At 57.4% G+C, this 23,731-nt stretch overlaps 1 protein-coding gene across 11 annotated transcripts in view; it reads left to right on the top strand.

Annotated features, from left to right (window-relative positions):
* TCF3 (transcription factor 3) overlaps positions 1–13,185 on the top strand; it is a 74,998-nt gene extending 61,813 nt beyond the window's left edge. For 2 of the 11 annotated variants that reach the window (XM_050910522.1, XM_050910523.1), the window contains exons 9-20: positions 9–111; positions 408–547; positions 741–867; positions 1,770–1,828; positions 2,629–2,707; positions 3,735–3,808; positions 4,280–4,483; positions 5,765–5,888; positions 6,373–6,538; positions 7,591–7,829; positions 11,716–11,860; positions 12,751–13,185. In XM_050910522.1, coding sequence (XP_050766479.1) covers positions 9–111; positions 408–547; positions 741–867; positions 1,770–1,828; positions 2,629–2,707; positions 3,735–3,808; positions 4,280–4,483; positions 5,765–5,888; positions 6,373–6,538; positions 7,591–7,829; positions 11,716–11,858 — 1,458 coding nt within the window. In that variant the 3' untranslated portion in view covers positions 11,859–11,860; positions 12,751–13,185. Of the gene's footprint in view, positions 1–8; positions 112–407; positions 548–740; positions 868–1,769; positions 1,829–2,628; positions 2,708–3,734; positions 3,809–4,279; positions 4,484–5,764; positions 5,889–6,372; positions 6,539–7,590; positions 7,830–10,919; positions 11,147–11,715; positions 11,861–12,750 lie in introns of all 11 variants that reach the window. The other 9 variants (XM_050910526.1, XM_050910528.1, XM_050910527.1 and 6 more) reach the window with 9 other exon arrangements.
* The last annotated feature ends 10,546 nt before the right edge of the window (positions 13,186–23,731 follow it).

A 23,731-nucleotide genomic window follows, 5' to 3' on the forward strand; every position in this document is an offset into this window, starting at 1 on the left:
CCCCACAGGTGTATCCATCCAACTCAGGTGATGACTACAGCAGGGATCCAGCTGGATATACTCCCTCAAAACCTCCCAGCACTGTGTATCCCGGAGCCTTTTATATGGCAGGTGAGTTATTAACAACTCCGGCATCCTGCAAGCCAGCCAGAGCAGGAGCTGCCTGGCCCATTACGGACGACGGGAGGAATTGCACAGCACGTGAGATGGAGGGAGCTTGGGGCAGGAGTGCATGAGACACGAAGCAGCCCTGAAGTGGCTCCGATTTGCTCAGCGGGTGACGCTTGGTGTAGGCAGGATGCGATGGGGACAGACGCAGCCCCTCAGCCTGGGCTGACTTGCCCCGGTGTGGGCTGTGGGGTGCATGCCAGCATCTCTGCCCGGCTCAGCTCTGGTTTTCCTTCCAGACGGGCTCCATAACTCACCAGACCTGTGGAGTTCACCAGGTGCCATGAGCCAGTCGAGTTACGGTGCCATGCTGGGCAGCTCCTCCTCCCCGCTCCCGCAGTCCAGCGGCTTCAACAGTTTACATCAGCACGAACGCATGGTAACACATCCCTGCGCTGCCCCGCGGGCGGGCTGGGGGGCTCCGCTCGGCCGGTCAGCGGCGGCGCGTCACCTCGTCCCGTAGCTGTCGGCTCAGGGCGGCTGCCGACAGGGAGGACCTGGGTCCTGGCCCGGACGCCGAAGCCCGGCAGCCTTTCAAGGGCACCTCTCACTCCTCTCCCCCTCTCTGTCAGAACTACCAGCTTCATTCAGGAGAGGTTAACGGCGGACTCCCCTCTGTGTCTGGCTTTTCCTCTGCCTCCACGCCGTACGGTGTCTCCAGTCACACGCCCCCGATCAGCGGGACAGACAGCATGATGGGTACGTATGGCACCCGGGTACGTGGTGGTCCCCAGCACGACCCCCCTCGCTCCACTGCCACGCGGAGGCTTAACTGGAAAATCAGTGTCTTGTGCAAACCTCTGATGCCTGAGGCTGCGATATCTGTGTCCGATGTACCCGGACACTTTTTATCCCTTGCGTGTCACCCGTGCATGGAGTTACTGCGTGAGGAAGAGGCGCAGCAAGGTTATTGCTGCTGGATGCCTGGGCAGGCTGTAGCAGGAAGACAGGGTGCTGGCTTGGGGGTTTACACCTCGCTTGGTGGATCTGGGAGGAGACCAGGATCTGTGACATTATCTCTTGGAGGTGCCGTGGCTTAAATGAGTTGCGGGAAGGATTTGCACCTGCGTTGCGGGAAGGCGGGGGTATGTGTGAAGCTGTTCATCTAAATCCGGAATAGGAATGTTTGTGCTGCATTTGGATACCACGTTAAACCCCCGAGTGCTTTAATCTCTAACCCTGCTGAACCTGTTACAAAACCTGTTACTGAAACGAACTCGTGTTCCCCAGAAAATGAGGATCCTGACCTTGATTCATAGAAAACCCCTTGTTTAGAGGAGGGGAAGCAAGTTCAGGATTGTAGGGGCTTAAGATGCTCTGTGAAAATGGGCAGCAGAGACATTTGATCGCTGTTGATGGCATGACACCTTCGACCCAGCGTCTTATAAAGGCATTCCTGCAGCCCCATGAAAGCTGCTGGGGTGTATGTGCGCTCGTCCGGGCTGCTCTGAGCTGGGCATCCGTTTAATTTTCAAGCAAAGCAGTAAGAGCGAGAAATTTCAATCTCAGAGCAGGTGACCCCAGAAAAGGTCTTGTATGGGTGCCTTGTCCTGCGGGGTTTCTGGCACCCTGGCAGTGATGTCTGTGTCCTCTCTCGGCAGGTAACAGAGGAACCACAGCTGGGAGCTCGGGAGACGCGCTCGGGAAGGCACTAGCTTCAGTAAGAGTTTCTGCAGATCCTTGACCTGGTCCCTGTCCTGTTGCAGCGTTGGACCTCCCCTCTATAACAGGGACCCGCTAGGCAGCAGGGAAGATGGACATGTTGAGAAGTTTGGGTGAATGCACCCCAAAAACACAGCAGCCTCTGAGGGGAGTGTTTCCCCCCCTCTGTGTGCTGCCGTCCTGAGTCCTGGCACTGTGCAAAAGCACCTTTTGGCAGATGGGGAAACTGAGGCACTGGACGTTATGGTGGTCCTGCAGACCCATGCCCATGAGCCGGCTCTGCAGCCACCCAGCCTGGTACCGGTCTGGCAAGACAACCCTATGCAGCCCTCATAGCAGGACTTGCAGGTCCCAGTAGTCCTGGCCCTGTGTCTGCTGGTTCAAACTGGAGGGCACTGGGCTATCAGAGCTTGGGGTTGCCTCTGTCCTGTTCAGTGCAGGGATCTTTGCTTCTGCACGGTGGCAGAGGGGTGCCAGCACTGCAGCCTGCAATAATTTCTTGGGGCTCTCGCTTCCCTCCGAGGCGGGACCTGAAGGACAGAGGCTGTAGCTGCAGGGGTGTCGGCAGTGGGGACAGAGAGACCTCGGCATTAATGGGGGAGCTGCGGGGGCACTAGCGGGCTGGGCCATGGCACCGGCTGGGAGCTGGTGCGGGTAGGGTGGTCCCATCGGGTGGTCCCATCAGGTGGTCCCATTCGGTGGTCCTCGCTGCACCTGGGCTTGGCAGCGCTGCTGGGGAGGGGAAGAGCCGTCGCAGGGGTGGGCGCTGCTGACCGTGCCCTGCTTCTCTCGCTCCAGATTTATTCCCCCGATCACTCTAGCAATAACTTCTCGTCAAACCCCTCTACACCGGTCGGCTCCCCTCAGGGGCTTGCAGGTACGTGAAAAACATTGCTCTTTGTGTAAAGGGGGACGTCAGGTTTGCTTTCAGGAGGTCCAAGGCAGTGTACTTCCCAGATCAACCCCAAACCCTCATTAAAGATATTTTTGGCAGTCTCGCCAAATCCCATTTATTTTTAAAAGCAGGAGAGTGAAGAGGAAGGACAAGCAAACTTGAAGATACTTTTTAAATGTCTCCTGTGAAGTTGCATGTCCATCTGCTTTAACCAGTTGTAGCTTTTCCCCCGTGTGGAGCCGCGCAGTGCCCGGATGCGGCAGACACCACGTGCGTGAGGGTGATGGCTCTGCCTGCCCTGGCTTTGCCCCTGCATAGGAGTTTTAGCAGGTTGCTCTGCTGGTGACATGAGCCTGGCCCACATGGTAGCACCGCCACGTGCTTGAGTTAAAGGGTCGCTGCCACCCCCGGGACCCACTCCTGCCATTCAGACAGACCCTGTCCCTGAGCATCCTGTCTTGGAGAGGCTGGGAGAGTTTGTCCCTGGTTTTGTCTCCCGTGAGAGGAGCGCAGTGGGAACTGGGAAGCAGCCAATGAGCTAAAAACCATTTTCAGCGCCTGATGAACGCCTGTCTCTGCTCCCATCCAGCGGGAGAGGTCTTGTTTCTGCCCAGCAGAGCTGGCGCCAAGGCTGTTCGGTGCCCGGGGTGCGGAGCAACGTACCCCCACCAGCCTGCCGCTCCCCTGGGGTCGGAGGGAGCACAGCGTGTGTGCTGGCTGCCTGCTCACTGAGATGATACAAATTTAAAAACCTCTCGAGGTCCAAAGGCCTGAGCTTAGTTTCCTGCTGAGGCAGAGCAGAGGCGAGCCCGTAGTACCATGCGGTGCCATGGTGGCCCGTGCGGTACCATGCAGTGCCATGGTGGCCCTTGCGGTGCTATGCGGTGCCGTGGTGGCCTGTGCGGTGCCGTGCATGGCGTGGTGGCCCGTGCCCAGCGTGGTGGCCCAGCTTGCAGCCCCATCTAGCGGCAGCCATGCCCGGTCCCAAGCTCTCCCCGTTTGTTCGCAGGCACATCCCAGTGGTCGCGAGCGAGCGGACAGGGTGCCTTATCTCCCAGCTACGAAGGGAGCCTCCACACTTTAGTAAGTGTCGCCGAAAGATCTGCCTTCCCCTTTTCTCTTCCGTCCCTTGCACGCCTCTCCCCTAAACCTCTGGGACCTGAAGGAGGACGGTTAGTCGATAGATGGACGTTTGGTTGGAAGCAGCTGAGCAGAGTTGGGCGCTGCTTCCCTGAGCCCAGAGCCTTGCCGGCAGAGGTGCAGCCTTGCACCCTCACCCTGTTTACGGCCCGTGCACATCCCTGTGGGTCTGGCCCAGCCGAACAGGTTTCTGGCTGGTTTCTGCCTCCCTTTCCTGAGCAGTTCCACTTGTGTAACCCCTTGTGCCTTTAGGGGACGGCACTGACTGGGTCGGGGGGTTATTTCTCCCCATACCTGCCTTGCGGTAGCTGAGCGCATGATTGCCACCAGCCATTCTTTAGCGTAGAGAGCTGCAGCGGGCTGCTGGCTTTACAGGCGTTAACACAGACCTCTTTCTCTGTCCTGTCCTTCAAGCAAAACAAAATGGAAGACAGGTTGGACGAAGCCATCCACGTGCTGAGAAATCACGCCGTGGGCCAGACAGCCGCCATGCCGAGCAACCACGGGGACATGCACGGGCTCCTGGGCTCGGCGCCAGCCCACAGTGCCACCGTGGGCAGCCTGGGCCAGGCTTTCCCCGCCTCGGTCATGTCCCTGGGGAACAGGCACCCGAGTCTGGTAAGTGTGGAAGCATCGTGGCAGCTGGCGGGGACGTGCCAGGGACCCACGTCATGGGGTCCTCTAGCATCCAGAGGGACGTTGCCTTTGGTGTGAGACTAGCTCAGTGTGGTCCAGCTTGGGTCAGCTGTTGACAGCTTTGAACGGGTGACGTGCACAGAAGCGCAGTGGCTTGCCGTGTTCATGCCGGGGGAGTTGAATCTGCGCTCAGCGCAGTGGTCACTCTTGGGCACAAGCCCCGCACATGCAGTTCGCTCATGCCCCTTCTCGGGGCAGGCAGAGGTGGTGAAAGCTCTTCTTCTTTCCCTGCAACATGGATGGAAATCCCTCGAAACAGCTTCAAGCCGTCCCCGGGGTGCCCTGAACCGTTCGGGCAGGTACCGCGTCCTTCTGTGCGCATGGGGAGTGCTGATGTGTGATAGCTCATTCAGGCTCCAGGGAGCGTGACAGGTCCCGGGTGCCCTGAGCACGTGCATGCTGGGGTCCCATGCTGGGTCACCAAGATTCCCCCTTTGTCCAGAGGCTGATGACCACAGGAGCACATTTTTGGCAGAGCTGGCTGCCTGCTGCAGCAAACAGTAACACGTCTCCGGTCTCTCTAGAGAACCAGACGTGTTTCCCTTCCGAGCTCCCCAGACTCTGCTACTAAGCGATGAATCATATGTGTGTCCTCTGTTGAAAACTGCTGCCAGCTGCAGAAACGAGAGTGTTTGCAGCAGGGCTGGCTCTGTCCTGCCGCTCCCTGGCCGGCGTAGTGCCGCCTCGGGGGGTGCAGGCTCAGAAAGGCTGCCTGACCCTCGCCCTTTGCGTCCAGGCCCTTCAGAGCAAATTTCACGCTGCTGGGATGTCCCTTGCTCTGGGGGCACTGGGGAGGTGGCAGAAACGTTGGTGCTTGATGGAGACAGGACACGTGCAGCCCAGGCAGGGTGTCCTCTCCAGTGTGCCAGCCTTGCATCCAGACAGAGAGAGGCTTTTCCACGGCGGGGGGAGACGGCACTGATGGGGGCTTTCTGCTTGGTCCAGCTGATGTGCAGGGCACGGAGCTGCTTTCTGCAGTGCCCCCGCCATGGTCCCCGGAGGAGAGCTGGTGCTGGAGCAGGTTGGCTCTTCCCTCCTGCATGCCCGCGCTCTGGGTGGTGGGAGTGTGCGAGGAGGGCACGCGGCTGCGCCTCAGCCTGGTCTGCGGAGCCCCGCAGCTGTGCTCGGGGTGACTGTGCCCATGCCCACTGGCCATGACACTTCCCCCCCCCTTCAAGGCTTGCTCTGCTTGTTCTGCTGTAGGTGGGAGGAGGTCACCCCGAAGATGGGTTGTCCAGCAACCCCAGCATGCTCCACAACCATGTCACACTTCCGTCACAGCCCAGCTCACTCCCTGACCTCAACAGGCAGCAAGACACGTACAGCGGTAAGGCAGCTCTGCACGCGTGCACGCTTGAGGCTCGCCTGCCGCAGGGATAATTCGGGTCACCTGTTAGGTCCAGCCCTGTGCAGCAGCAGCCTGGGGGGAGACGGGTGCTCTTGCAAGGCTGGTGCTTCCTTGCAGCATCTGTAGGGCAGTTTCTACCTTAAGCATTTTCCAGAGGTTTGACCTACGTGTTCCTGTCCCTCCTGCCAGCTGCGGGTGCACAGAGCCCCCGGGCCCTGCTCTGCTGGGGGAGGTTGGGCTCTGATTCCGGAGGGCCTGGGAGGTGGGGGGAGAAGAATGGGGAATGGTGGCAGGGCAGAGCCAGCACCCCTCCGGCTCCTCTTGCTGCAGACCGGCAATGCAGGATGAGTCCGGGATGCCGCACACTGGCTACGCAGCACACCAGGAGCAGGGCCTGGGGACCCCCCAGCCCTCCATGTGGGTCAGGCCCCTCCAACCTCCATATGTGGCTCTGCTTCCTCAGCAGGCTTGTCAGGGGGGCTGGGGCGAAGCAGCGTCTCCTCGGGAACCAGCGAAATAAAGAGGGAAGAGAAGGAGGACGAAGAGAATACGTCGGTGGCAGATAACTCGGAAGAGGAGAAGAAGGAGCTGAAACCCTCCCGGAACAGAACAAGGTGCTCTTTGAACAGGTCTCTCCCTTCACTTACTCTGTTACCAGGCTGGGGGCGTTCGGGCTGGGGTGCGGCCACAGTGACCCACCAGACGCTGGGCTCGGCCTGGTGAGGCCGGGGGTCGTCCTGCGGCGCAGAGCCACCAGCCCCTGCCCACCGCGGGAGCCTTGTGTCTCCTTGCACAGAGGCAGCGCAGCCTGGGCTCCCGCTGCTTCCCTGCAGCCGGCCGCTTTGGGCCGTGCCAGGGAAGGGTCCCTGCCACCCTCTCCTGCTGGCTCCCATCCCCGTGGCCATAGGGCTTCCTCGTGCTCGTAAAGCAGAGGGCTTGCACCTTATCCACATGAGCTGCACCCGCCTGCGTGGTCGCTCGGGGCATTGCTTGTGGCCATGTGCAGAAAGGACCGAGCGCTCAGCTCCCCTCGGCCAGGGGCGGGGAAGGTTTTGACCTCCTCCCTGCTTCGGGTCGTCTCCGCTGTCTGCTTCAGGCTCCTGTATCCTCTGTCACATCCAGCCAGATATGTGGCAGTGGATCAGGTAGAGTCCTTCCAGCGTGCTGGCTTGTCTGCAACCTCACCATCGGCTCGGAGACCTCGCCAGGGTGATGCTGCCCAGAGGGGCAGCGCCAGCCCCGCTCCTGCCAGACCGCAGCCACCTCCTGCCCTGGAGGCAGAGGACTGTGTCTTTCCAAAACGCCAGCTTGGGACACCAGTGTTGGCCCCCCCACCTTCTCTGGGCCACCCTGCAACCTCCCAGCAACAAGCTCAGGCCTTAATCGCATTGTTGTCATTTCTTTCTTTGTTGTTTAAAAACAAAACAAACCAAAAAAAGAGGCAGAAGAAGATTCTTAATTGCTTCTCTCCAAAGTCACTGCGTGTCCCCGTGTCTGAGCGCAGGGCACCGGGCCGGCACGTCCCGGTGGGAGCACGCAGGGCGCAGCGCCCCGGCTTGCGGGGCCACGCGCGGGGCTTGGCGTCTCGGTGCCTCGACGTGTGTTTCTTTTCTGTGAGTTGACCAGTGCTGAGAGTGCACACGAGGAATGTCCCTGTCTCGTTCTTATTTTAAACCATTAGTCAAGATGAGGATGAGGAGGACGATCTTCTTCCCCCAGAGCAAAAAGCCGAGAGAGAGAGAGAAAGGAGGGTCGCCAATAATGCCCGTGAGCGCCTGCGGGTCCGTGACATCAACGAGGCCTTTAAAGAGCTCGGACGCATGTGCCAACTCCACCTAAACAGCGAAAAACCGCAGACCAAACTGCTAATCCTACACCAGGCCGTATCAGTCATACTGAACCTGGAGCAACAAGTTAGAGGTCAGTGAGGGTCCCGGAGTGGTGATATTTTACGTATCTGATCGGCACGGGGCTGTCTGTCTGTCTGTCTCCTGTGACATGTGCTGTGGTGCCTCGCACTGTCTCTCTCCCCTGTGGCCTTGGGTTCCCAAGGCTGTTGATGTCCTTCTTTTTTTCCTTTTTTTTTTTTTTCCCCCCCTTTTTTGCATCCCTGCTGTTCTCTCTTTTGTTCCCCACTGCCACTGCGTGTGCTGCATGCCGGTTCCTGAGGGGGCACCTGCGCCGTCCTCGCTTTCCTGCAGCCGGGTGTTTTGCTCAGCTGCTTGGCCAGCAAAATGAAAAAACCCCAAAACCACCAGCAAACCTCCCAGAGGGGGCCCAGATCTGACGTCTCTCCGAGGGCTGCTCCAAGCACAGAGCCCGTCTCTGCCCGTGGCCACAGCAGCAGTGAGCGATGCCCCATCCTCCCTGCCCACCCGGCGCGGGGCTCTGCGCTCCTGTCCCCACCGCTGCTCCCCTGGGTTTGCGGGCACCCGGCAAATCCTTGGGGATCGCTGGAGCCATGCGAGACACAGCGGGATGGAGATGCTGAGCCCAGGGTTGAGCAGCCCTTGCTGCCTGTACAAACTGGTCTCCGACGCAAGCTGGGAGCGCTGTGCATCCCTAGCGGAGCCCGGAGCTGCAGGCGGGCGCATGCAGGCTCTCCCCCTCGCCGGGGCACGCTCGCTTCCTTCGCTCCCTTCCCACGTACGTGTGCGCCCATCTCGGCCACCCGTACTTGCCCCGGTTGCCGCGTCCTGGTGGGAGGGGAAGCGGAGGGCTTGGCTTCCCGCTCCGGAGGACTTTGCTGCTTTGTTCCTGCATCCCGCAGTGCATGCTCCCGCTCCCCGGCCCCGCTGCGCAGGGTGCCGTGGCAGGTTAACCCCCTTTCTCTCTGCAGAGGCTGTTGTAACACGCATCGGTGGTTTGTGCCTGGCTGTGCTCCTCTCTGCTGGCCTCTGCTGTTGCATTGATGTTGGAGTCCTTTGTGCCTCTCTTCAGTTTGTAATTTTTTGCCTTTCATAACATGTATATTTTTTCCTGTCTCTTTTTTAATTTCCCCTTCCTTTTTATTTTTTTATTTCGAGTTTTTATTTTTTGGTTCTGTTCTTTCTGATCTCCTACAGACAGTCCCCAGCCGTGACCTCTCGGTGGTCCCACTCTCTACCTTGTACTTGCTGCTTGCGGATCGAGGCAGGAGCCGAGGGGCGGTGGGGGGCAGGGGCTAGACAGAGTTGGCACCGTGTTCACTTTGGTCTCCCACGCTTGTCCCTTTTTAAACCCTTCTTGGACGCAGGCGGGGAAGCGAGCCGAGTCCCACGTGCTGCTGTCAGCAGGCGTTAGCGCAGGCAGCTAGGGTGTCCCTTCTCTGGCGGGTTTGGCCTTCGGGCTGCTTTGCAGGAGAGAAGCCGACCCCCACGTCCCCTCCTGCAGGGCTGCCGTGGGAGTGGGGCCATCGGGTCCCCGCGTGCCCAGCCGGGGCTGCCAGGATCCTCCTGCTGCCATCAGCAGCTAGCGGGGCACGAAGGGAAACAACAAGACTGGGGGGCGTTGCGGGGGGCCAGGCAGGCAGGTCAGTGCCCCCTTCGAGCGGGGCACAAGGCAGCCAAGGCACTGCACGTTCTTATAACCCGGAGGACCCTGCGTGGCCGTGCAAACCGCCGGCAGCATTTGCCGGTGGCGAGGAGACGGCTCCGTGCTGCCCGGCTGCGGCGTGCAAGGCGCTGCTGGAGCTATGTTCCTGCTGGGGGGAGCCACCAGCCAGGAACCGTGGCTGCCGGCGTATGTTCAGAGGAACAAGCTGGGTTCCTGCTGCGGGTGGGCTTGGGTGCCAGGGCGGCTGGTGGCTCTGCTCCCCCTGGCCATCCTGGGTGTGCTGGAGAGGTGGCGGCAGTGCCGGCTAGGACACCGAGGCAGTGAGGAGGGGACATGGGCAGGGACAAGGCAGCGAGGAGAGGATGCAGGCAGGGACAGTGGGCAACCCTCTGTCCCACACAGGCAAACGCTTGCCTGGGGACCCCTTGCTCCCCCTCCACGCAGTTGGGCACCGTCTGGAGGCTCTCCAGACCCCCCAGCGCACCCAGGAAGGCTCTGACTCTGCGGCCCCTCTTCAGTGAAGGCTTATCCCCGCGTGGTTCCCCTGGAGCCGAAGGCCACAGTCTGTCCCAGTGCCAGGTCTCACCCAAGGACCCTCCTCAGATAGGTGTCTTTCCTGCAAGAATTTTTGCTCTGGGGGAGAAGGTCGTCTGTACAGTAAATTAGGGGCTTGGAGGGGAAGGGCTGCAGGCGAGGCCACGGTTTAAGATGCTGCCACCACGACTTTGCCTTCCCCCTTGTCCCTGCCTGTTTTGGGCACCCCTGGGGTGCTGCCAGCGGTGGAGGCTCTCCCAAAGCTCCTGACCGTGCCTGGAAAAGAAAATCACCCCCTTCCGGAGTGATTTTGGCTGTGTTGAAAGACCTGAATTCAGTGTCTGCATCCGAGACTGACCCTCAGCAGCAGCCAGGGCACTTGGCTCCTGCCCCCGGTGCTGCCCCCCACCTGTAAGAGGGTGCCGGGCCCGGCTGCCTCGCGCTGCTGCGGCACGGCTGCCTGAAACACCTTCACTGGGAGGATTTTGATGCAGATGGGATTTTTGAAGGAAACCTTACAAACAGGGATTTGCTTTCTGCCAAAAAGTCTTTCCTTGGGGGATGAACCCGATGTTTTTGGCTGAGACCCCCCCTGAACTTATAGTTTTCAGCCAAAAACGAACAGGAAGGCAAAATTTTGCAGAGGGGAGAAGGTGTCGGTGTTGATACTGCATCCACTGCCCACCCTCGCCCCCGGCAGCACCCTCCAGCCCCGTGGGAGCCCGGCCCCGTGCTGGCAGCACCTTCACATGGCTCGCAGAGGTGACGCACAGCCCAAATAGCCCGGGCTGCTCCAGGAAGCGCCCGAGACGAATTGGCTTTGCAAAGTGAGGCTGTTTGAGCCGTTTCCAGTGGACACCAGAAGCACTACCAGCACGGCAACGTATAGCTCCCCCCTTGGAACCACCCCCCTGACTAATCCCTGTGGTGCTATGAACCCAGCAGTACAGACGAGGCCTTGTCACTGGAGGACAAAGATCTGAGGGACCGGGAGAGGAGAATGGCCAATAACGCCAGGGAAAGGGTGCGTGTGCGGGACATTAACGAGGCCTTTAAAGAACTGGGACGCATGTGTCAGATGCACTTAAAAACGGACAAAGCACAGACCAAACTGATCATCCTACAGCAAGCGGTGCAGGTCATTCTGGGCCTGGAGCAGCAAGTACGAGGTATGGTAACAGCTGGCAGGTGCATTTCGGGGCCTTTCTCTCCCCCCCACATCTCTGCGTGCGCGTGCATCTCTGTTGTGACTCCTGCTTTCAGTGCGAGGTTGTGCGTTTGCATCGCCAGCGGCACCCTCGGGTGCACTGCGCGGCAGGCTGAGCTTTCCAAAGCCCCGGCCCGGGGTGGATTCGAGGCCGCTCTGTCTGTCTCCCCTCATGCTTAATGGGAATTTGGCACCTGGATCCCATTAAGCAGCTTTGGAAAACTCAGTCCTCAACTCTGAGAACTGGCTGAGGCACTTGGGGTTTTCTGTAAGCAAGCACATGTTTAAATTGGCATGGTGTTTCAGCCGGGCATGGGGTTTTGCTCTAGCAGGGGTCCGGCCAAGTTACTGCAGCCACTGCAAGGAGCGGCAGGCAAAGAGCAGCTTGCACTGAGGTTGTTTCCTCGCATGGTCCCGTGTGTCTGTCCTGGGACTCTGTCCTCGCTCTCTCTGTCGGATGCTGCTGCTGCGCGTGATGCTGTTGCCCAAACTGAGGTTGCTTCCCTTCCTCCCTTGCTGTTTTTGGCATAGAGCGCAATCTGAACCCTAAAGCAGCCTGCTTGAAGCGTCGGGAAGAGGAGAAAGTGTCCGGAGTAGTAGGAGATCCCCAGATGACACTTTCAGCTTCACATCCTGGTCTAGGAGATGGTCACAACCCTGTTGGACACATGTAAAGGTATCGTCCCCCGTCCTGTGATCCCAGCACCCTGCTGCGGGTTCACCCCGCTGCCGACACGCGCTGCTCTGCTTTGGCTGCTCAGCCCCACTCGTTCGGCACCAGCCAACGTCCTCCTTAATTTACCTTAAGTAAATGACTTGCACGTGCATGTCGTTTGCTCGTCTGTGGACACCCAGAGCCTCTGCCCTGCAGGAGAGGTGCAGCCCCATAGCCGGGACGGAGACTTTCGGTGCTCTCACCACCTTGAGTGAGCTCAGCTCTGCTCTGCACCTCCCAGCCCTGCCCCAGTTGGCTACTGGAAACCAGCAGTTCCTTTGCCTGGTGGCGCTATGGGAGGGAATGGGCAGGTCCCAGAAATGCCAAGAAAGACACAGAAGGTGAAATTCCCCCAGCAAGACCATGGCAGGCGCAGGCTCTGCTGGGCTGTCCCCGTTTTTAAGGGAACCCCGTGCTTGGCCAGGAGTAGCTGAGCCTGTTTGGCCCGAGCGGTGCAGGGATGTCGGTGGGGGATTGAGCAGATCTAGGAGCAGTGGGTCAGAGGCTGACCCCGTCAGCGAGGCTCCCCTCTGCAGGGCTGCAGTGCCTCAGCCTGTAGCACCCGTGCACCCTGGAGCACATGGAGGGGCCGTGGTCCCCCGACGTCCCCTGTGCCGGTGGGTGCCTGGGGCTGCCCTGGGGGAAAAAAAAAAAAAAAGGCAAAGCCGGTGTCTTGGCAGAACAGCGAGCTCGTGTCTCAGCTCTGCTGCAGCCACGTCGAGCCCTCGGGGCTGACTTCTGCAGAGACAAGGCTGCGGCAGGGGGACTTGCAGCCCGCCCATGCAAGGAGCAGAGTTTTATTCTCATTTGGGTTTCTCTCACTTCAGGCTTCTCGGTTTTTTTATTTGTAGATCTTTTTGTTCCTCTGGATACAGAGATCTGTAGGAAGAAAACCCTCGGTGTGACCTGCAACCTTCTCGAACCATAAACTTTAGTACTGCTAATACTGACACACGTGGACGGATCCTGGCATGACGTAAGGGGTGGAAAAAACACTTTGTCAAAAACAAAACGAAAACAAAAAATTGCCTTAAGTATAAAGTGCAGAACAGTCAATACATATCACTCAGTTAGGAGGGGGTGGCGTGTTCTCTTGGCTTGTTCACAAGCAGCCAGCAGCAAAATTGTGCCTAAGCTTGATATTTCTTTTTTAAAAAAAAAGAACATTAGTTATGAGATTTTTTATGTAGAACAAATAGCAATGCCTTTTGGTTTTTTTAGCTTCTTTTGCATATGTTTTGTAAGCAACAAAAAGAATTTTTTTTTGTATAAAAAAATGTCTTGTACCCCACGCTTTTCTGCTGCTGTTTCTATAGTTAACGTTGCATCTTTAGGATCAACCAGAATATTAAAATTGTATTAAGAGAGACTGGATATAAAGAGAGGAATTCTCAGATTCGGCTCTGAAAGCCACTAAAAGCGAATGTAGCCACAGCGAGGGGATGTTCTTCCTTGCCTGGCTTGTACCTTCCATTATAAAAAAAACAAACTCATGTGCTCAATTCACCATCTCTTTGCTTTGGCCACTTCTGATTTGGGAAAAGGAAGTTAAACAGCAAAACAAGTTGCAGCAGTATCCCTCAGCGGTGCTCCCGCGCCTCCCGGGAGGTGACCGAGGTCCATCGAGGGTCTCTGCAAGATTTGCTTTACTCCTGGAGGATCCCGGAGGCCGCGGTCCCGCCTGGGAGAGGAGGTGCCCCACGGCTGTCCGGAGCATCGTGATGGGGAGGACGAGCTGCCGGGAGAGAGCAGGCCTTGGGGGGTGGAAGAGAACCGAGGGACTAGGGCGCTTTCAAGGTAAGCAAAGAAACAACATGGATGCAAGAGGAAAGCGCCTCTCGCCCACGCGTGTGAGCAAACACCGACTGTCAGAGGCGCTTCCAGGGGCAGCGCTGAACAAAGACAAACTGAACAAAGCTGGAGGACTGGGAAGAGGCAGAGGTGGACGGAGCAAAGGCAGCAGCGGGACACCGTGCCCGGCGACCTTGCAGCAGACGGAGCCGCGGACGCAGGCGGCAGGCAGCAGAGCCCAAGGTGGCAGGAAGGGGAGCAGCTACCTGGCATGTGTGCTCGCTCCAGCCCTCAGCAAGCCGCGACCAGCAGCAGGATCCCCGTCTCTGCGCAGCTTCTCCCCACGCTGGAGCCACCACCATCGGAAGTGCAAAACGCTGCGGGCTTGGGGAGAGGGGTGGTTTCGCACCCTGCCTTCACCCACTGTCGTATCTCCAAAGCATCCTTGGAGGCAAACTCAGCTCGGCATGCCGCCCGGCTTGCCATGGGGATGCAGAGTGGCTGCTGCCACCTGCATGTGGGCTCCTCTCCGTGCTGGAAAGGAGGGGAGCAGTGAGCACCCGTCCTGCGCGAGATGCTCCAGCAGCCAAGATGGGCCAATGAGCCGTTCGCTTCGAGGGCTTCCCAGTGTCACTCCAGACCACTCCGGTGTGCTCAGTGGGAGGAAGACCGCCGGCAGCCCCACCGTGCAGCAGGGTGCCCTGGAGGTACGGGAGCAAATGAAGAGGTGCTCGGCAGTGCTGAGCTGCGGCAGCCGTTCTGGAGTTGGCAATGGAAAAGCGTCCACCGGGAATTTATTCTTGTTTCTTCCCTCTCCTTCCCCTTCTGAAACATTTTGTGCCCAGTTCTTCCCAGCTCTGCAGGCAGACGGGGTCAGCTCCCCAGGGGGATGTTAAATCCCATCTCAGCGGTGTCTGTAATGCTCTCGGACTGGGGCCAGCTGCTGCCCAGATCTGCCTGGCAGAGCCCAATCAGGCAAGGTAGTTCACAGGACACGGGTGCTGGCCTCAGGGGGACGTGGGGACAGCGAGTACGGTAGGACCCCCGGCAGCAGGGTCCATGTCTCCCTTCTGCTTCTCTGGCCTGTGCTCCTGGGGAAGCTGTATTGCTTTGGCACAGGGCAAGGGAAGGACTGGCAAACAGGATTAGGTCCTGTGGCACTTCCTAGCAACTCCAGGCTGTGGCATAACCTCCTGGTGCTCCTCTGTGCTCGTAGCTATGCTCTGTGCTCCGGCAAAGCCTGCTGGAAATGCTCAGGACATTGCTCATCTCCCACCTCCACCCGGGTACCAGGGGCGCAGGCCCTGTAGCATCTCAGAGAGGAGCCGCTTAGAAGTGCCAGAGCAGTATGGAACCATCTCTCCCTGCTGCCTCTGGCACCAGCACTGCCCTGGGACTCTGCAAGGTCCAACCATAGCTCTGAGGCTTTCGGGTGCTCCTGGCTTTCCCTGCCCACCATCGCTTCTGCGTGGTGAGACCTGAGACCACAGCAGCCTCCAGCTCTGTCCCCAGGAAGGCCGGGAAAGGCCAGTGGCTGTGGTCCCTGCAGCCCGGGAACACACGTTCTTCTCGCCTGTGTCAACAGACATGTTTCAGCCTAATTAGCTCTTCAGGTTACGACACTCTTCCCTCCCTTGGGTTCTTCTGCCTGCTTAAGCACTGAGCAGTGTGAGATGGATGAGGTTTTCCTCCGTGTGTGACAGCCTTGCCCCCGTGGAGCAGCTCCCTGGCAGCAAAAGCTGTGTCTTCCCTGAAGCATCCTGCCGGGTTGGGTGTTGTGCTTCAGATGCTGGAGCAAGTTCAGTTTGGGGATGGTAAAACACGTAGGGAGGGGGCAGTGCCCCTCCGTAACCCTCCAGTTGGGTCCGGACGCTCAGACAACCCCGATTCACGCTCTGGGGTAGGAATTGGGACACATCGGCTGCTTTCTGCAGCCTGTAAGAGGCTGCTTCATCCTGCGAGCGTTTCTGCCCCATCGGCAGGACGGTGCTGGGGCCGGCAGGGCGCTCGCTGCTCGGGGTTTTCTGCTGGCTCACTGCCCCAGGACCAGGGAGGGACGGAGCAATGTCCCAGCCCTGGCAAGCTTGAAACCGTACAAAAAAATTAAAAAGTGCTTCCCCAACACTTTGATTTTGCAACAAGAATTTGAGGTGGCCGTCACGTACAACTGGATTTAAAGAAAAGAGATTGTAGTCAAGAAAAATCCAGAAACTCAACAAAATTGTAAATTTGAGAAGATTTATGATTTCTTCAAAATTTTGCTGAGCTCCTTCATCCCCTCTGAGTCCTGGCTGATGCTCTGCAGGCCACTGGGGCCTCCTGATGAGACAGAGCCTTTCCCATCATCCCCAAACCACCAGGCATTGCAACAAAGAAGGGGCTTTTCATCTGCATTTAGGTGGTTTAGATGCTGTTTTCTTGACAGCAAAACCAGCTAACTTCCTTGGCAAGGCTTGGATGAAGGTCCTCGAGCATAAACCCCCAGTGCCAGGGTTTGGAGGAGATGTTGGTTCCTCCAGCAGGAGCGCGCAATGTAGTGCTGTGCCCGGGAGGTGCCTCGATGGCGCAGGGCGCTTTGCATGCTGTCACGCTTGCTGCCTGTGCCAGCCCAGCGCAGCCTCGGTGGCATCTCTGCTCTCCGGGTGCATAGGGAGCAATTGTGGAGTGCAGCAAGGAAAAATTACTTTGGCTTGCCAGCGTGTTTGGCTCAGTGTGAATGTGGTACCTGTAACCTGCCAGGGAAAGTGGCTTTTCTAAAAATGAGCACTGTCAGGCGCTGTCCCCAAAATACCACCAGGCCAGCCCTGAAATAGCAGCCTGTTGCAATGAAACTCTCGTCTTTAGGTGTCAGGGTCAGAGAGGGCCAGGGTCTGCGCCCTCCCCAGCCCACGGCTCTGCTGGCATTCAACTGTGTGATCTTACGGATCACTTTTCTCCCCAGACTTGCTTCTCTGCCTGTCTGCATGTCCCTCGCGCTGGTGGTCCTGCAAAGAGGGGCGTCACGGATGGGTGACGTGCTGCAGGGTGGCATTCAGTTTTCTGCTTCCTCTCTCAGCCTTGCGTGCTTGGGTTCTCCTGGGCTGTGTGCCCCTCATCATTGGGGGCCACAGAGCCCCCCCAAAGCTTTCTTCATCAGATAGGGAATCAGGGGAGAGGCCGCCTTCCCCTGTGTGCATTTTCTAGCTTCTCTTTTCTCAGGCCGCAGTAGCTGAGCTGCATTGCGCTCAAGCAGCAGAACTGGGGTCCCAGTCATGCAGCTGCCATGGGACACTTCTTGTGTGGCAGGGCCAGCCGCTGGGGTGCAGTCCTCGGGTCCCTAGCCCAAGGGACCTCCTCTTTCCTCCCCCTCAAGCAGCCCCCTGCCTCCCTGCACATCCTGCCTGAGAGCTGTGCATGCCGCCAGGTGCTGGGGAGTGTCTGGAATCCAGTTTATTAACAGTAAAAATTGCAGATTTTTGTTCTTTCTCCCTCTTTACCTGCTTTCGCCCCAGAGCAAAACAGCTGCAGCCTCCCAGAGACTGCACCTTTATGGTCTCGTACCGACGGCACTCGGCATCAACGGGAGGTGGTGGCAGTCTGCCTGCTCCTGCTCACAACCCCACAGCCGCTGCCAGCGCACCCCGGGGAGCAAAATTCCAGCTAACCCCTGGTTTGGCAGTTGCTCCCCTGCCTGTGACCCGCCAGTCAGACCTACTCACAGCCAAGCAACTGCCTGGCTTGAGTTCAGCTCCAGCTCTTTGCCAACGTCTCCTCGGGCTCTCTGCTCCCCTGCTTTCACAGCTTGCGCTGGTGTCCTACGGAGGTGTGTTGGCAGGAGGGACAGGACCTGGGACATCTGGATCCCAGTCTGAGCCCCTCCTGTCTGCACTGAGCTCCAGCCTGGGAGCAAGGGGCGCAGCAGGGCCTGGGCAGACGGTTTGCAGGAATGGGGGCAGTCGAGTTAGCTGGGCAGCCCAAGATCCCGCGTCTGGCTGTCAGGAGCAGGTCCATGCCAGCCCCATGCGGTGGGGTCAAGTTGCTGCGCCTTCCCTGTGCACCGTCACTCCGGGGCCAGGGGTCTGGCTGCTTTGCAGTTGGGGTTTTTGCCCTCTCCAGCAGAGAAATGCAGAAGTGTGATGTGAAACCTCCCCAGCTGTGACTTCAGTGAACAGCTTTTTCCCCTAGCCCATGTGTCAGCGATGAGCCGGTTTCCTAGAGGTTTTGCACTCGCCGCCCGGTAGCAATTGAACAGGAAGGACAGAATCAGGCTGGGATTTCCCCAGGAGTCTGCAATTTCAGGTTCAGTGCAGAAGCTGCTCTCAAAGGTCCTTTGCGTCTCACGCGTGTACCCCCTGAAGCCAGCAGAGCCTTTGGGCCCTGGGCCCATGTTGGGCAATTCAGCACGTCCTCCCCGTCAGCAGGCAGGGCGGTCCTTGAGAAACAGGAGGCTTTTGAAACCCCCAGTCCCCTGCATCCCTGAGCTTTGCTCCCATGGCGAGGCTGCCAGCTTCAGTGCCAGGGGAGCCCGTGGTCCTCTTGCAGGCCCTGCTGTGTGCTGTACTGGTGACTCGGGGCCAGCTCCAGTTTCAGCAAGCCCCTGGCCTGGGGTTTTAGAAAGGAGCTGAGAATGGGGAGGTGAAGCAAAGCTAGTACTGGAGTTGGGCCAGGACAAGCCATCAGCCCTCGAGGTGCAGTGCTGGCTAAGCTGGAGCAAGCCATGGCCACTGGATTCCCCCGTTCCTGCTCGACACCAGCAATAGCAAGACCTGTTTTCTGTACCACAAGCTTGCACAAGGTCTTTGTCCTGTTAAATCCTATGCAACCCCCTCTCCTCTCCCCGGGGCTCTCCAGGTCCCATCCCATCCCAATCTCTCTGCTCTTGTCCATGACTGCCAAGTTCTCGCTCCCTGCTGCTCTCAGGGTCCAGCTTCATTTCTAGCAGCTCCAAAAGCATTTCAAGACCTGTGCCCTGGAGCTGGAGGGGGTAGATGAGGGGTGAGACCGCAGGAACACCCCTTTCAACTCATGCTACAGGAGCTGAGCACTGAATTGGAGAGGGCAAGGCCTGGTCCTAGGGCTCCTCCACGCACCCTTCACCCTCCTGTGCCTTCTGCTCCATGCTTGGCAGCTTATTGCCAGCATGCTTCATCTCACACCATCTCCCCCAGTACCCCTGAATGGAGAAGCTGTGTCCCACCTCGTTGCTGCCTGGCTCTATGGACTGCTCCGTTCATGCCTGAGCCTCAGGCTTGGCTTGGCTTAGCTGGTCTTCCTTCAACTGCCTCAAGCCTGAAGGCATGTTTTCCTTCCTCCTGCGCTCCCCAGTCTCTCCAGCCCGCACCTCTGAGCTGTTTCCCTTCGTGCGCAGCCACCGTGGGTTTCTTTGCGGTGGGGCAGAACCGTGCCACCAGCTGCCCATCTGCTGGGGCGGAGGCGGGAGGATTTGGGAGGTGGATGCTGCAGGTCGGTCCCACGGCACGGCTGCCTCTCCCTGCCCCGCTGCCCTTGGGGCAGGCGTGGGGGGACCTGGTGCTCTGTGCATTGCTCAGCGCAATTCGCCCTTTCTGAAGAGCTGGCAGCTGCAGTGCCTTTGCCTGCGGGACTCCCACGAGCCGAGCGTGGAGGTGGTCTCTGGTTAGGAGCGCGGTGCAGGCCATAGGTGTCCTTTCTGCCAAACCTCTGTCCGTCTTGCGTCCCACCCTCAGGGGCAAGAGGCAGCCCTGCCATGGGTCTCCATGCCGGTATTTCTGTTCCTCCGCTTTTGCACGCCTTTTGCTCCTCAGGTCTTGCAATACCCACCCTGGTCTGGCCAAGCACCCACCGCGTTGGAAGGAGAAGGAATAAAACTCACGCCCTGTTACATCTTGGCACAGGGCAGCTGGGGGCACCAGTACGGGAGAGCAAAGGGGTCTGTGCTTCAAAATGGGGTGTCCTGGGTACCGAGGCCTTTGCCGAAGAGCATCCCTGTGCCCTGCATCCCTGGGCTATGCCCAGGAGAGCCATAGAGCTCCCTGTGACAGCTCCCGCAGCAGCGAGCTGGGGACACCGCAGTTTCCCCTTCCCGGTGCCACATCTTCCCAAATCACTTGAAACCCACCAGCTTTTGAGCAAACCTTGTAACATGGGGCCTCTCGGGGAGGGAAGGAGCGGTGGGAAGCCGTGCACCTTCCTGCCAGCGGTGGTTAATTTGCCGGGAGAGGGGAGAGGAGAAAGAGGCACCTGGCGAAGCGGAGCAGGGGTGACCCCAACCACGTGCTTGGACCTCACGGTCTGCAGGAAATGACCCATTTTCTATGGAGGGCTCCAGCTCGTTGGGGAAACGAAGCGTTACTGGGTTGCTCTTTCTATATATTTTTGTAGGATGGGGGGGTGGGAGAGCAGATGGGAGATGCCTGCGGAAGTTGTTTATTTTTAACCCCGTAGAAAGTTTTGGGTTGTTTTTGGTTTTGGTTTTTGGCCTTTAAAAAAATGGTCCTTGCTTTTGATGTTTATGCTGCCTACCTGTAAATCCAGATGTACTTAAGTGGCTGAAATCCTTGTTCTTAAATCAGATACACATTATAGTTTTGAACTATATATATAGTAAATATATATATATATATGCCTAACCCAGCAAAAAAAAAAAAAAATAAAGTATTTGGGGGTGGGGAAATGCGTTGTTCTTTGAAATGAATCACAATTGGGGGATAAAATTGTGTTTCTGAGTGCCTCAAGATATGAATTGTTTTCATTTTTTTAAATAATTTTATACAAGTGTCAAAACAGCTGGCTGGATTATTTGGAATTTTTAAATAATCCTAACTTTTTTAAAGTAGATTTTGAGAACTGTCCTGTATATAACAGTAATGTAGCAATAAATGTGACATTTTATAACAATATTACTTTTTTTCCCCATATCTGTCTTTCAGATGTTGTATACCTATGAATGAAAAGTTGTAATAAAGGTTTTACCTTGTACTAAAAAAAAAAAAAAAAAGACAAGACAAGACAGGTTTTCAGACACTGTCCACTCGCTCTCTGTTCTGTGCTCTGGGCACGGGTCCTACCCACCCGAATCAGCACTGTGGCGCAGCCTGAACTCACGGACTGCGAGTGCTTCTGATCCCCGCTGCACGCGGCCTCCGGTGAACGTTTCCGGCGCTGCCCATCACCATGGGATCTGGGCACCTTCCCCAGCAGCCATCGGAAACACCTTGGCAGAGGTGTAGGTGCTGGAGTCTCCCTGTCGCAGCACAGCTTCCGCTGTGGTCGATGGGGTCCTCCACCACCTCTCCGCGGTGCTGTTCTCGTGGGGCAGTGTGCATTTTGGCCCGGGTTACAGGTGGCAGGGATCTTGTCTTCATTTTTATTGCTGGAAAGATCTGTGTTGGGAATGCAGCCCCTGCCTGGCTGGAAGGAAGGGATGTCGCAGCACGGCTGTTGCTTCCTTGCCTTTGCCCTGCCCTGGGGAGCACCCAGTGAGGGTGGTAATGGCAGGGTGCAAGTTGGAAATCAGGTCAAACACACCCAGCCCATACCAGGAGTCCAGCACAGACTGGTAATGGGGGAGACAACGTGGCAGAGTGTTTAAGAGGGCTTAAACCCTGCAAGAATGGGCTGGATCCAGTACTGGGAGACAGCCCAGCCTCGTAGGTTGTCACCCTCCCAGCCTCGTCCATGGGGTGAGGCTATGCCCTGGCCAGGCTTAATCATGTGGGATCTCTCTCCATCACCCTCTGCCAAGGGCCCAGCCACGGCATCTTCAAACCCACTGCTGTGCTGCGCTGCCCTGCCAGGCTCTCCCTGCCCTCGTCCTCCAGGCTTCGCCGGGCAGGTCCCCGATGTGTTGCCCCTCTGATCAGCAGGTACTTCCCCAAATCGTCATCGCTTCAACCCTTGTGGTTTCAGTGGTTGGGTTAGCGCTCCGCCACCAGCTCGCTCGGCACATTAGCGACTACCTTTTGGGGGAAACAAGAGTTGCAGCAGCTGCATCCAGGAGCACTGACCCCTCGCGGACCCTCTCCGAGACCCTGGTTCCAAAGAGGAGATGCTGCCTGAAAGCAGCCCTGCTTTCTCAGGTTTGCTGCCTGTGTTTCTGCTCTGCTGCTCCAGCTCAGGGCTTGTCCACATGGGGCCAAGCAGAAAAACAGTCCAAATTAACCGAGCAGTGGCTCTTGCAGTAGTTAAATCTCACTGAGCCCCGGCTGGCCGCCTCTCAGCAGCAAGCAAGCCCTTCCCGAGCTGCACCAAGTGCATCAAATGATAGTCCTTTCAAGTCCGTGTCTCCTTGTCTGGGCTGATGTGCTTTGCCTCCTCCTCTTTGCCTTCGTTCCCTCCTCACAGAGATCGTTTCCTGCGTGCTGTCATGTAGAAGAGCTAGTTCAGCCTTGGGGGTTGCGTTGTCCTGTGGCTGGAGCGTGTGCTGGGCCTGTTTGCTCTTCTCCCTTGAGGTGGCTAAAAGCCAGGGCAGGCTCAGATAAGCCAAACTGTTGAAAGACACCAAACACCTTGGTTATTGAGAAATTTGAGATGTGAGCTGCCAGGCCAGGGGGTGATGGGCATCCTCAGGGCGAGGAGGGGAGCCATCCACTCCTGTCAGGTACAAGGAAGGGTGGAGGACCAAGAAACCAAGGTTGTACCAGATCCAGACAAGGGAGAAATGCGTGCTTGGGAGCAAGGCTGCAGCTTGGAAGATGGATGCTCAGAGATGCACAAGGCTGAAGGTAAAGCAGGCAAGCCGCAGTGGCCAGAGCAGGCTTTGGCTGGAAAATCAGGTGAGGGCAGGAACAAGGAGCAACACACAGGAGGTGCTGCTGAGTGGCTGAGAGCAAATAGTTTGCCCAAGATCCAAGCAGTGGCCACCAACTGACACGGAGCTGGAGGTTCTTGGGTGAACGCTCAAAAGCATTTTCTCCTTGGAGGTGAGTCAAGAGGTGGGATGAGACTATCAGAGCCTGTGGGCAAACATCATGTCATGCTGGCACTGCCAGACATGGCCATGAACTGTCCTTAAAGCAAGGACAAGCTATCGCAGAGCCGTCCACTCTCTTGGAGCAGAAAACTCCACTGCTTTAAACAGGGAGTGATTTTTGTTGATGCAAGGCATCAACACAGACATCCTCATTTGCTCTGGTGGCCCGAGAGCTGCAGATCCCTTGTTCTAATGGTTGAACACAGCTTTGTGCTTTACTGCGGTGTCCCTAAGGCAGCTCTGGACAGCCAGGCTCACTGCCCTTTCTTTTCTGCTTCCGAACCTAAAATGACACCTGTGCCACAGAAGTCACCAAGAGAAGAAAGTGACCCCCGCCTTCAGTGGCAGCGCACCTTCAGGGCTCAGGCTTTGGAGGCGTAGCTGTCCCTGCTGCGGTGTGAACATTCTCCCAGCAGCTACAAGGAGTTTCTGCAGGGAAGGAGCAAGTGTGGTGTTGCAGCATGGTGTCTGGAGCAGACCGCAAATCCCTTTGCACAGTGCTTGAACTGTAGATGACAGCAAAATATATTGAAAGGATGAGTTGCTAATATTGCTGTTGTTTTGTTTTAACCAGGAAATTGGTAGTATTACTGGATCTTTCCCTGTCTGCCTTCACTGGGGTAAAGCAGTAGGATACACTGCCCCCAAAACTGCCTTCAAAACCCCAAGGCTTTTCTGAAGATAAACATCGAGCTGTTTTTCATTGCCTTTTGAGTTTTGAGTTATTTTGCCTTTGTTATTAATATTTTTTTTTTTTTGGCATCTAGGAAACTTTCAATGCAAAGCAAAAGCTGAGACTTTCCTGTGTGTGCATGACTCCACGGAGCTAAACAGACATTCAAAAAGCAAAACCTGTGCGGAGCCCGTTCACCAGGCTCACTTCCCCCACCGTACCCTCAGTAACGCGGTGGCTGTGGCAAAGGCGCCGGTTTCCTGCAGGAACGCACGCCACGAAGCTCCCGCCTGACTTCCTCGTGCACCAGCTGGTGCGTGGGCAGCGGGGAAACAGCTCGCAGAAATGAACCCAGAAGTCTGCATGGTTCAGTAACCCGCGTTGCTCTGCTGGCACCTAGGCAGAGAAACACTCAAACCATCAGTATGAAATGTGGTGT

Source organism: Gymnogyps californianus, chromosome 24 (assembly GCF_018139145.2).
Source record: "Gymnogyps californianus isolate 813 chromosome 24, ASM1813914v2, whole genome shotgun sequence".
In the NCBI taxonomy this organism is placed as follows: domain Eukaryota; kingdom Metazoa; phylum Chordata; class Aves; order Accipitriformes; family Cathartidae; genus Gymnogyps; species Gymnogyps californianus.